Source organism: Andrena cerasifolii, chromosome 15 (genome assembly GCF_050908995.1).
Source record: "Andrena cerasifolii isolate SP2316 chromosome 15, iyAndCera1_principal, whole genome shotgun sequence".
Classification (NCBI taxonomy): domain Eukaryota; kingdom Metazoa; phylum Arthropoda; class Insecta; order Hymenoptera; family Andrenidae; genus Andrena; species Andrena cerasifolii.
This window is the reverse complement of record NC_135132.1, coordinates 8,798,631-8,811,910: the sequence shown is the minus strand read 5'-3', so window position 1 is coordinate 8,811,910 and position 13,280 is coordinate 8,798,631. Positions and strand designations below refer to the sequence as shown.

The window sequence follows — 13,280 nt, the reverse complement described above, 5'->3', positions numbered from 1 at the left end:
AGGCTGCTATGAACTGCTGTTTGGGCAAATAACAAACGCCAGAGCTGTTGTGTAGAGCTACCCTGTGTGGGTGGAGTGACAGTCTCAGATCAATACAGAGAACACCAATAATAGGAAACCATTCAACGAGACCAGTGTAGGTACCATTGCTTGTTATTTACAGAGATCTCCTGCCTCTACCCTCCAGCCTGCGAAGATCAGACATCCCACAACTTGGGGTGCAGCGAAAGGATTTGGGAGCTTGTAATCTGTATTTAAAGACCTGGCATTCCAGAAGTATTCACACGGAGATCCAGAAACTCAGGGGGATGAAAATAAGAACCAGCAGGCTCAGATAGGACTTCGATTTTAAAGTTTCTAGTGATTAATTGCGTTAAGGGACGACGATTTGAAATAAAAGGGCTGGGAATTGAAGTTCCACTTGGCTTTATGTTTACAGAAGCGGAGAAGCCCCTCTGGCGAACAAAATAGGGATTTAGTTGCACAATGGGAGATTGACGCAGCGCCGTGAGCTATTGACCGACCGAACAAAAACAAGGAATTGCGGTGCAGCTGAATAAAGGCGCAATCAACAGGTGTAGAAACGGGGAAAAAGGTTTGATCTATCTGTTGGATAAATTGCGGTTTCTGTACCACATCTCTGAATTTTTATTGAAAAGGAATGCAGAGGATACCGAAGAAGCAAAGCGAACGGTGCATTTCCACCTTCCATCGAAGCTTCTCCGAGGGAGTTTAGCAGCAGGAAAGCTGGCGAAGATTTAACAAGCGTACAGTCGCGTGTAGAGAATTCTATGGGGATGCAGCCAGCAAGTTAAAATTCCTGGGAACTTCCACCGAGTGCAGCAAGGCCCTTAATCGACCGGACCACCCCTAACTCTTTTCAGAAACTTCCATAACGTTCCCCGGCTACTCGGCGCTTCTGCGATTCAATCTGAGAACTTCGGCGGTTCTCAGACTCTCGAGATTCGAGAAAACTCATAGCAACGAGTAAGTACACCCTCTCCTAGCAGATTACTCACTTGTGATCGTGCTTGCCATTGCTGTGCAGCAGATTAGACAACGCTTTATCGAGTAAACCACCCAGCGCGGAGTTCATCTTGCTCTTAAACCCGGAAGAGTCTACGTTAATCTTTCCAGCGGTCTGCTCCTGCAGATCTCTAACGTGTAAGCCGTTGTTGTAGCTTCCATTCGACAGGTTTGCCCCGGGCAATTGTCCCTGGTCTTGCGAATGACCGTAGGAGTTCCTGTGGACCTCCTGCTCGTCGTTCTTAGGAGGGTGCTCTTCAGCGATCTCGTTGCTACTCTTCTGCCCGAAAGTGCTGGCTATCAGGCTCTCGCTCTCCCTCATACGTTGCTGTATCTTGTCCCTGAGCTTGTTGTTGTGCTCGAACGCGACGTCCAGGCTGTCCTCGTAGCCGAGGTTGTCGGCCCTGGACATGTCTGGGCTGGCCGACCTGCTAGAGTGCTCGCTCCTCAGGTTCCGACTGCCTCGTTTCGGGTAATCCCTTTCCTTGGTGCTGTACATCTCCTCGCCCAGCAGCTGCAATTGGTCAGACTTGTGAATATTAATTGCCTTAAGCTGCTGTCGCTTTGAATGAAAGTTTGAACAGTTTGGGAGCAAGTCCGGTCTCTGCAACTGTACAAAGTGGGCCGTTCTCGAAGCGAGAGTACAGAGATTGATCTTGCGAAGGTGTTTAGGGTAGGTAAATGTCGCAGGGTACACTTTCGTAGAGTAGTCTGATGCTCTGCGCAAAGTATTATTTCGCAGACGAGAATACTTAGGTATTTAAGTATCTTTATAAAGACATCAAGAGATCAAAATTCTGAATGAGGTTGCTGGTGTATTAAGGGGGTGGTCTAGTGTCACTGCCTGTTTTTCAACACCATCTTCGGGAATTTATTTAACGAAAACTATGAGTTTATACTATCTGAGGTTTTGCCTGCATATTGTGGTATGCTTGAAGCGATACTCAGAATTTTTTTGAACTTTTTTATCGCATATGTACATAAATATAGTCGGCAACGCAAACTTCTTCAAAAAAATTCTTTTTCGATGGGCGTTGCTGTGGGAACTGTTCTAGCAATCCAAAATGGAAAAACTAAGGTTTATTTTCTTTATTATGTTTGTCCTTATGGTTGGAACCACAGAGGACCCCTAACAATAGAAATTTGCGGACTGACAGCATTTTGAAAAAAATGTTAGAATTCTGTAGAATTAATTTTACACAAGGTAGATACTCGTCCGAGGTTCCAGCCATAGCGACAAATATAATAAAGAAAATGAACCTTAGTTTTTTCATTTTGGATGACTAGAACAGTTCCCCCACCAACGCCCATCGGAAAAGAATTTTTTTTAAGGAAAAAAATTTCAAAAAAATTCTGAGTATCACTTCAATACGCAGGCAAAAGGTCAGATAGTATAAACTTATATTTTTTGTTAAATAAATTCCCAAAGACAGTGTTGAAAAACAGGCGGTTACACTAAACTACCCCCTTAACTCACTGCCAACTTTAACGTGGACTTTTTAAACGGACCACTTTGTAACACGCAGTACTGTTGCTTATAATGGGTTCAAGTACTTTCAGTTGTACATTTTGAAGAGGTCATGAATCCTTTATTCTAACGACCGCAGGGTTAACTGGATGGAGTGTTAGTAACGCCAAGCTAAACATTTGGTTCTACTGAGCGCAAGGGAAGCTCGAGTCCCTTGAAATGAATCGATGGATGGAAAGAGTATTCCGTTAATAAACCACTAAATAATAGTAATCGGTGAGAGAGATATAGAGATGCGTCTTACTAGAAAATAAGATTCAGTAAAGTAGCTAGAATTGTTTCGCAATGCCCAGCGCCGGTTATTTGCGACGGTCGTCGAGGAATTTTATGCAACGTACACTAAAGCGTCGCTCAAGGGGCAGACGAACGCAACTACTGTACACACTAAGAAATGTCGAAGGAATGAGAGAACTACCTTTTGCATGCATACTGAGAGACATTGTCTGTATAAAGCTGGCTCATAGGTCCTGCAAACATTACCACAATAATGTATAGAGTATTCCCTTCGTGGAATTCCATGCAAGGGTGTAATCCACTCGGTTATTGTAATTATATCCGGAGTGTCTGAATAACAGCTTAATGACACTTATATTTATTTTCTTAATTCAATGTAAAAATACGCAATCTTCAAGCTTGAGTGGACGCATCAGTTAGTAACAAGTTGGCGGTTAATAATTAAACAGTTTCTATTCTGGAATGAATTTTGTTCTGGTGCGGTCAGGAGACACCCCCACAGATGAAAGTTCCATGAGCATGTATAAAAGGAAACGCATCCTGCGGAATTAAAAGCTTTTCTCTTTATACCTAGAACATACAACACAGAGTCAGAAGTCACAAAGCGAAAGCACAGATGCGAAGAAAGTGGCAGCATGCGAGGCGCAGTTCTACGACTAAATATAAAAGATGCAACAGCGTGGCAATTCATTGAGACGCTGAAGCTCTCTGAACTTACCTCAGAGCTTCAAATTAATTCATATTACATCATATTGATTACAGTAACTTTCTACTGATTTACTTCTCAAGAATAAACCCCATCCACACGATTTCAATGCAAAGCTTTAAAGCCTCCATGAAACATTCTCCACCGCGAGCCGTTGCATTTTCTAAGGCGCGCGCAAACCTCCAAGTATCCAACAGCATGCAGACCGGAGCGCTCCAAATAAATACTCACCTGATTGACGGATTCCAGCAGGCTTCCCAGGCTATTCTGGCTCTCGACGTCTCTCCAGCGGTCCCTGGGCCCCCTGAATCCTTGCTGCAGCTCGTCCTTCCTATGGTAGCCCTCGCTGTGGTCCAGCTTGATCTTCTTGGCGCCCCTGAGTTCGTTCTCGGTGGTGGCTTTCAACCTGGAGCAGCACTCGACAAACAGCTCCTCGTCAAAATTCAAAACCTTTCCCTGCCTGGGCTTAGCAGCCTCTATCTCCTGGGGTACATCCAGGGCGTTGTCCTCTATGGCGTCAGTGGGCGCGATGGTGACCACCTCAGTCTTGTGCGTCGAGGACGGTGACCTGATCACTACCTTCTCGCCGGAGAACTCGCTGGAGCTCCTCTTCCTCGCCTCGTTGGCAGCCACCTGCTCCTCCTCGTTCTCGCTGTTGGAGCTGCTGTCGACGGAGCTCCTAGGCGTCCCGCAGGCGAACAGAGGCGATATTCTTCTGTGGTCCATCTCCTCCTCGTCCCTGTCTTCGTTGTGCACCTCGGAGTCCCTAGTGGTCTGGGAGTTCCTGTCCATGCTGGGCGATCGGTTCCTGACACTGCTGGGAGCCAGGCTGCAGCAGCTCCGCGAAGATTCCAGGTCGACGGACAACCTGTTGGCACCCTCCTCGGGAAGACCCTTGACGGAAGAGTCCTCTTCGTCCTCGGAGGCTCCTTTCCCCGCCGCTACGTCTCCCCAGTCTTCGTCGTCGAACGCGCAAATGCCCTTCTTACTTTTGCTCCTCCTAGAAGCTGAGGATTTCCTTCTCTTCGCCACTTGCTCGACCTCCTCCGCGGAATCCTCCAAGGGAGCCAGCTTCGCGGGGGTTTCGTCGCAGTTGAAGGACCCGTAGCCACTATCCTTGATCGTCAGGTCGGGCTTGCTCTGGTTCCTCAACTCATAGTTCACTTCCTTCTGCTTGGACGACTTCTCGCCGTTGTTCGACTCGTACAGGTCGTCGAACAGCTTGAAGGCCCTGGAGATCCTCTCCTCGGCTCTCTTCTTGCTGGACCTGCAGCTGGTAGGCGGTAGAACTAAGTAGTAGTAGTCAGCTGCCTCTATGTCGTTCTTCTTGCGGTTGCTGGAGCTGTTCTTCGGCTTCGCGTGCTTACCAGGGCGATGCTCCTCTTCAGCTTCCGGGTTCTTCTCCCTGGCTCTGTCCGAGGAGGAGCTCTTCCTCGACTTCTTCCCAGAGCGTTTCTTCGGGCTGGATGGTGTCTTTGCATTCCTCTCCTCGCTTCTTATGTCTAACCCTTCTCTGGCTCCCGATTCATTGGGGCTGGAAGACGCGAAGCCGGTTCTCGAGGTGTCCGAGTCCTCCTCCGACTTGGACACCCAGTCGTTCAGCACCTCCTTCACTTTATCAACCTTCTCGCCGCCGAAAACTCGGCCGAACACGCTCTTCACAATCTTGTTCTTATTCCGCGACTCTATCTTGTCCTGGTTCTCGCTGTCCTCGCTCTCGCTGGTCAGCTCAGCGATCTTAGCCTTCAGGGAAGCCTTCTTGCTCCTGGACCTTCGATGGCTATCCTTACCGGAGTACCTGTGCGACTTGGACACCCTCTTGGCGCTCGACTTTCGGTCGCCGCTGGCTATCTTAGCTCCTGGAACACTCTTCACCTGTGCAATCGCCTCGCTGTTCTCGGATTCCGAGGAAACCTTCGCCTCCTTCTCAGAATCCTCTGCGGACCTCGGGGTTTCAGGTTCACATTCTTCCTCGGACGCCAGTGGAGGCTCCACTCGCTCACGGTTCATCAATTCTTTATTATCAAACTGGTGATCGTCCACTGTAGAAGGTTCCTCAGCTTCGAACTTGCCACTGGAGCTCGCATCTTCAGCTCCTAGCTTCTCTTCAGTCTTCCTTTCCTCGGGGACCGGTACCGAGTCCAACGTTGAAGCTCGTTCCTTTTCTTGCTTCCTCTCTGCTTCCAATTTCTCATCTGCTCTCAATAAAATCTGCGACAACGGCTTGTCGGCGAGGCTCGACGAAGAGGAGTCTTCATCCTCTTCCGCGGGATGAAGAGATCCGATTTTCACCTCGGAATCAATGTTACCCTCTTTTTCCTCCGCTGCCTCCTTCAATGAAGCTTCCTCTTCGGTTTCTAGGTCAGGATAAAGTTTCTCCTCCGGCACGTCAGACTTGTACTCCGCTTCGTTCTCTGCAAGGCTAACTACATTATTAACTTCGTCGGAATTCCGTTCCAAAAACTCGGTCTCGTTACTAGTTTTACTGATAACTCTACCCTCGAGGCTTTCGTAGCACTCAGCTGACCCCAGACTGTCTGCAAGTCTCACAGCTTCGTCGAGAGACTGCCTATTACCTTTGAGTTTAGATGTCCTCCTAGTGGTTAGGGTCTCAGCTGAAAGATTCTCTTCTTCCTCCACGTGCTTCTTAGCCTTGCTTTTCTTCGACTTACCGTGCCTGGTCGCCTTTGCAGCTTCTCTTTGCTCGGTCGCAGTTTCCCCTATCTTATTCTCAGTAACCAGAGAAGACGACAACACCTGGTCTATCTTAACATCTTCAAGATTCTCTACAATATGCGCTACCTCTAAGACCCTCTTGGAAACATTTACATCCTCAACAGCGTCCAGGCTTCTACTTCCCTTCAAGCTGTTGGACAAATCTGATTCCAAGTCTGCACCAACTCGGTCGACTTTCAGCTTCAAACGATTCGTGTCTTCAATGGACTCCATTTCCACGCTGCGCTGATTAGTGTAATGGTCCAGAATCACAACATCCTCGGTTCCCGCTGAACGGTCGAAGCTGGGGCTCCTGTTGACCACGGTGTCGGCTTCTGCGGAGCATTCCAAACTGCGCTTGCTGATGGTTAGCTTCAGACTCAGACGTTCGTGCGGCTGGCTTTCCTTCGAGCCAACTTTATCATTCGAAATAGCTTCTGAGACCTCTTCAGCGTTCTTACCAATATTTTCTTCCACTTCCATGCTGTGCTCTTTCACTTGCTCCGCAGTTCTTCTTAGGCGTTCTACATCCGAGTCCAGGTCCTGACTGTTCCCCAGCTTCGAGGCATCAGTGTTGTCTGAATGCAGTCCCTGGAAGCTGTCTTCTTTCAAGACAGCAATGTCACTCCTTGGTTCTGAAGAGTCTGCAGCAGTTTTGATACGCTCTGAAATATCTGTCTGGGTTACAGGAGGTTCTGACGTGTTCAAGTGTGAAGATTTAGAGATTTTGATGGAAATGTTGGAGCCAAGAACGGCTAGCAGGGTTCCAGGTGTCGGTTCCAGAGGAGGTTCTGGCTCGGGAGTGTCCAAAGTGAGGTGCTCCTCAGCCAGGCTCTTCTTCTTCGCTTTCTCCTTCTTCTTCTCGTGCTTCTTCTTCTTGGGGACCTCCTCTGCCTTCTTGATCTCCAGTTTTATAGGCGTGGAGGTGGACTCTGGAATAGGACTAGTGTGCTCAGTAAGGACATACTCGTCGTGGCTCATGTTTTCTGTGATCTTGCAAATCTCCTCGTCCAACAGCTGATCTTCCAGCATATGCTGCTGGGTAGCCTCAGGAGGAATCAAGGCCTCCTGTTCCACCGAAGTCCTGCGGCTGGAGTCGCTCTCCGCGGCTTCCAAATCATTCGAGCTGGACTCGAAGTCCTTCTGATCCTCCTTCGACTCCTCAGCAACGTTCACTGAATCGTCGACGACGCTCTTGTTCTCCTCGCTGAAGGATTCCTGCTGGCTGGACGTCTCGTTCTTCCAGCTAGCGTCGCTGGCTTCCTCCGTGCTCTCATTGGGCACTTTGTCCTTCTTCGACTTGGCCAGCTGCAGCAGGTGCGACTGAGACAGGTTGTGCTTCTTCAGGGAGCTCTTCCTGGTGAAGCTGGTCGCGCAGACGTCGCAGAAGAACCTGGCGGCCTCCTTCGTCAGCTTCTTCCTCTTCTCGACGATCAGAATCTCGCCGGTCTTCTTGTGAACCACCACGTAGTTCCCTGCTGCTCGCTTCTTGGGTGCTTGGAAGTCTTCCGGTGCCTGCGAAGGAGCCTCCGCGTCCACTTTCTCCTCTCCTCCTTCTCCTTTCTCTACTTCCGCATCTTTAGCCTCTTCCTCATCTTCTCCTAGGGACTTTGCAGACTCCTCCGCGTCCTCCTTCTCCGCAGGCTCCTCCGCAGGCTTCTCCGCAGGCTTCTCTACATTTTCGGTGTTCGAAGTGTCCTTCGCAGACTCATCGGCCACTTTTTCCTCCGCGGTTGTCGCCTTCGGCTCCGCTTCCTGGTCTAGGTCCTTAGAGGCGTCCTCCTGCCGCAGGCACTCCTCGATGTCCATAGGAATGTCGAACCCGTCGACCAGGTAGAACTGGTCCTCGCAGAGGGAAATGTTCTTCTTCGCCCTCCTCTTCAGGCTCTGCCTTCTGTCGCCGTTCCTCTCAGCATCGAGTGACTCCGAGTCTGTAACAGAAGTATCCGTCTGCACGTCCTCCGAAGGCTCCTGGTACCCCTTCTTCTTCTTCGAGAACCTCTTCTTCCTGAAGTAGCTGGACTCGCTGACGCACGAGGTCTCGGACAGACTGTCCACGCTCTCCGCTCTGCGATTCAGACCCTCCTGGTCTGCAAGGTCCTCCGAGGAGAGCTGCTTCCTCTTCAACGACCTCGTTCTGCTCGCCAGGTCGATGGACCCTGAGGAGCTCGACCTCTCCAGGTCAAGCCTGTCCCTGTTGGAGCTTCGCGAGGAACGTTTCCGACTCTCAGAGGAGTCCTTCTGGTCCCTGCTTTCTGCCTGCTCCTCCCTTTCACCGAGGCTCCTCACCTCTGGAGACTCAGCGTTATTCGCTTCGGAATCTGTAGGAAGGTTGCTTTGGGCGTCCGAATGATCCTCGGTGGTAGATTTCCTCTTAGACGTCCTCTTCTTCGTGTGCTGCAGCACCTCTGTCACCTCGGGGATCTTGAAGTGCTCCAGGCTTGGCGATGGGATCTGTGAGTTGACTACGTTGTTAAGATCCTTGCTGGGTTCTTCAGCGTCTTCGTTGGCTCGACCTCCTCGCAGGGACCTTCTGCTGGGGGTCTCGTCCAGGGTGACTGAAGCAGTCTTCACAGACTGCGCCTCCATCTTAGACTCAGAATTCTCTTTAGGAAGGTCACTGGTGACCTGTGCCTGCTCGGTTGGAGACTTCTTCTTGCGCCCGCGCTTCTTGGGGACTTTCGGGGGGTCCGTTACCTTCTGGGACTCTTTCAAGGCCCGTTCTGCAACATCCTCAGCGACCCCTTCTTTATCTGCTCCTTGCCTCTCTACGCTAATCGAAGGGGAAGTTTCTTGAACCGCGTTCGTTGCTTCTGTGGTAGGCAGTATCGTCGTTTGCACCGGGGAAGCATCGTGCTCCGAGGGTTCATCCTTCTCTGAAGATTTTAACTGTAATTCAGAATCTTCTATTGTAATAGAGTTATTAAAATTAAGAACAAGGTCACTCTCGGCATCTTTCTGAGTCCTCTCCTCGTTTTTTGATTGCGCCATGGTTCGCGTCCTTGAAGATCTTCTTCTGGATGTCTCAGGGGTTGTTTCCTTCAGAGGGGAGTCAGTCTCTTCCTCGGAAGCCTGCGCCACCCTCTCCTCCGGAAGCGATCTCCTTTTCGAGGACCTCCTGACTAGGGACTCTATCTGTGGCTGCTGTTCCACTGGTTCAACAGAAGACTTTCTTTTCCCTCTCGCTCGCAGCGGAGAAGAGTTCTTTTCTTCATTGTTTCGCTGAACCTCGTCGCTAGTCTTCCTTAATTTGTCTTCCCCAATTCCTTCTACACCCTCTGCAGCGTCCATCTTGATCCCCACGCCGTCGGTGGAGTCCTCAGTCGTTTGTACGTTATCAGTTACTTTGCTGCTCGACGACTCCTTCGCTTTGGGATTATCGGTCGTCTTCTTCTTGCCAGGTTGAACCGGCTGAACGGTAGTCATGGAAGAACCGTCTTCAATGTTTTCTTTGGTAGAAGGCACTTGCTTTGATTTCTCGATCAGCTTCATAATGTCAGCTAAATGCAACTCTTCGGGGATCAGGCTCTCCTCAGAATCCTCCGCTGGCTCAATGGACTTCCTCTTGCTCTTCTTCGGCGAATTCCCTTCCAGCGACCGTTTCTTCGACTTCCTCCTGAACTTCGAGTCCTCCACTGCTTCCTGCTTCGCTGGGCTCTTCAGCGTTGACTCTGAAACGCTTTGATTAATCGGCAACAGAATTCCATTCGGAGCGGGGTCGGTTTCCATAGGGGCCTGGTCTTCAAGCTCGAGGTCATCGGAACCTGCTTCCTTGTGGGCTTCAAAGTCTTCAGGGTGTTGATCAATCACCTCCTCGCCAGCAAGGCAAGTCGACTCAATTTTAGCCTCCTCTTGCTCGGTGCTGTCGCCGGTTATTTCTTCTTCTTTCAATCCATTCTCCTTTCCTCCACTCTCAGCTGCCTGAATATCATTAACCTTAATGTCTTTAGCTTCTACGCTTTGCTCAGAAGTGTCGCTAGTTGACGGAGAGTCCTCAAGAATCCTCGATTTCCCTTCCGCTTCCTGGCCGCCACCTTGAACCTTCTCAGTCTTAGCTCTGCTGCCCCCGTTCTCCGCCGAGTTCTCCGCAGCTTCCGACAGCCCAGGCCCGACTTCGTCCAAGATGCTGGTCAGCTCGTCAGCAGCGGTGTCCAGCAGGGAGCCAACTTCACCTTCCAGCAGCGCGTCCTTCTGCTTGGCGATCTTGGAAACGATTTTCTCCAAAAACGAGCCTTTTCCTTTCTGCTTCCTCCTCGACAAGTCTAAAATAATATCATTAGCCGGCGACTGTTCCTTGACGTCGCTAGAAGGCGAATCAACCTGCTGACTCATGGCCAAAGAGTCTCCCAGGTCCTTCGCAGAAGCTTCCGGAGTCTGCCTCGACTCCTCAGGATTCTGAACGCAGGGGCGCGCCCCTTCAGCCAAATCGTCAGCGCTGCTGGCCGTTTCAGAGGACTTGTCAGCCCTGTCCAAGCTTAGGGGCCTGGAACCGGCTTCGCCAGACTGCTGGGAGCTGTTCTGAAGAGCTGCTTCGGGATTCACACTGTCCAGGGCCGTCTGAACAGTCAGCACCACGCTCTGCTGCGACTCCACAGGGATATTCATACCCTCTGTCAGGATGCCAATCACGTTATTCAAGGACCGCTTTGAAGTTCTCTCCCGCCGAGAGCCCCAGGACTTCCTAGGTCTGCCGACCCTCAGCTTCTGAGGACCGACCACGGTCTCCAGTGAATTCTCCTTACCGCTGTCTATGGAACTACTCGTCTCCAGCTGCAGATGATTCAAGCTCAGCTTCACATTCTCCGTTTCATTACCTTGCGGCTGCTCGACCTTGGCTTCTTCCTGTTCCTTAACCACGCCGTTATTGTCTTCCAGCAAGGACCTTTCTTCCTTCTCCTCCACCGAACTGGCTTTATCAGCCGGGCCACTTTTATCAGCTTCCTCGTTGTTCTTCGCTGGAGAGACTTCAGTGTTGCTTTTCTCAGGAAGCTCGTTGCTGGATTTAATCCGACCCCGTCTCTTCCCTAGGGAAGTGTTCTTCTTCAGCGACATGTCGTTGAGTTCAGAGGTTTCCTTGCTCTGCGCGTCCACCTCGTTGCTCAACGCCGAGCCTCTAGTCTGCCTTTTACTGCCTGTCGCTTCGCTATCAGTACTCTGAGCCGCGGAGCCGATTTCGGTCTTGCTGTGGCCCTCAGACAGCGTCGCCTGGCTCGCGCCAGCCACTGACTTCGTTTCCCCGGGCAGACTGTTGCTCCTCCTCCCTCGAACCTTCACTCCCTCCTCGCTTACCAATTTCTCATCCTTGGAGGCAGCTTTGTCCTTCTCCAGCTTCTTCTCCGTATTCCTCAATGATTTTCTCCTGCGCCTGTCTTCCTTCTTCCCGGACACGTCTGAAAGCGATTCTGAATCAGGCCCTAGCTTCACCAGGTCCCTCCTGACCCTTCTCCTACCATACTCACTGTTCACTTTTGGCACGGCTTGCCTGAGGCAACGCTTCGACGTAGCGGCCCCAGCGGTCAGCACCACCTGGGTCAGCAGCTCCTCCTTGTTGTCGGGCCCTATCAGCTTCTTCACCTCGAACGGGACGTTCTGCATGTTGATTTGCCCGTCGGAGTCCAGCATACTCTCCAGCTTCATCTTGGACTTGCTCCTGGTCTTCGGCAACGTCTTCACCGGCTCGCGCTTCTTCTGCCTGACGTCCTCCTTCCAGTAAGCGTCCCCGAGGACGTTCCACGCGCTCTGCATCTTCTTCTTCGCGTTCAGCATCCTCGCGCGCGCGTTCTTGCTCTTCAGCTTCTCCTTCGCCGCGTCCTTCGGCCTCTCCTTGGACGTCTCGCGTTTGGGAACAGTGCTCTCCGGATTCTTAGCTTCGCTCTTCCCTCTTCTAGTCTTACCCTGCTTCTTCTCCTCCTCCTGGAGGTCTCCTTCGGCTCCCTCGGTCTCCTCGCTCTTCTTCGGGCTCTCCTTATCCTCCAGGCTCCTAGGGACCACGTTCTTCCCTCGCAGCTTCTCAGAGCTGGAGGACGGAGTGGCTGGCGACAGGATCGGCAGGTCGTTCGCCGAGGCCTCGGCGAACTCTTCGCTGTTAGAAGACACAGCCGGCTCCAGCGTGGGCATCTTGTCGCTGTCCGAAGACAGCCTGCTGGTCCTCTTGGGCTGCTCGCCGGTTTTACCCCTGGAGACTGCCCTCAGCTTGGACCTAGTGATGGACCACTCTGGACTACCTTCGCCCTTCCCCTTCGCCAGCTGCCTGGCAGACGTGGGCCTGACCTCCGGGGACTTCTGAGGCGAATCCTTGTTAGGGTTCCTAGCGAACTTCCCATCCTGCGTCCTCAGCTGCGACTTGGCCTTGATGGAGGCGTTCAGAGAGGCCACTGGGTCCACCGGTCGCTTCCTCTTCGGGGTGCTCTGGGCGAACTTGTTCTTCCCCGAGGGACTCGGGGACTTGGACTCCGGGGGGCTGGGCCCTGCCTTCGCCGAGTCTGCCTCCCTTTCGGTGGTTTTAACCTTCAGGCTCTTTGGGGTAACCCCTTCAGCGCCCTCCGGCCTCACCTCTGACGAATTCTTCGGCACCGACTTGGCTCTGGCCTTCCAACCAGCTCTCCTCGCATGGTCCATGGCTCTGATCGCAGCCTCCTTCGTCTTCACGTTCCTCTTCTTGCCCAGCACCCTGGGCCCCCTCGTCAGCTTCACTCTACCGCTCCTCTCCTCCACCTCGCTCGCCACCTTCGCTCCCTCCGCTGTCCTCTCTTTGGCATCCTTCTCAACGTCCCGCCTACCGTCCTCGCCGCTCTTCTCGCTGAGCGGCTTCTCCTCCGCGATGCAGCTGCTCACCACGCTCTCGATCACCGCCGATATGTTGTCGATCCTGCAGCGGTGCCGCTGGATGGACTTCGCGTTCTTCAGCAGCTTGTTCCTCAGCGCCGCCTTGTTCCGGGACATGCGCGACGCTGTCGAGATGTCGCCGACCATTCGCGGCCGGGATCTGGTTTGCACCTGAACAGATAGGTAAAAAGCCTTCGAGGAACTGTGGGCAATGACGCAGCTGCCATTCTGCAAAAGCTGGGGCAC

The 13,280-nt window shown here is 51.9% G+C and overlaps 1 protein-coding gene across 9 annotated transcripts in view; it reads right to left on the bottom strand.

Annotated features, from left to right (window-relative positions):
• The window catches only part of LOC143377101 (uncharacterized), an 87,222-nt gene that overhangs the window by 6,137 nt on the left and 67,805 nt on the right, over nt 1–13,280 (bottom strand). For 6 of the 9 annotated variants that reach the window (XM_076828023.1, XM_076828022.1, XM_076828024.1 and 3 more), the window contains 2 exons: nt 3,726–13,205; nt 1,020–1,540 (listed from right to left, as the gene is read on the bottom strand). In XM_076828023.1, the coding sequence (XP_076684138.1) occupies nt 1,020–1,540; nt 3,726–13,205 (10,001 nt within the window). The remainder of the gene's footprint in view (nt 1–1,019; nt 1,541–3,725; nt 13,206–13,280) is intronic. The other 3 variants (XM_076828028.1, XM_076828025.1, XM_076828026.1) reach the window with 3 other exon arrangements.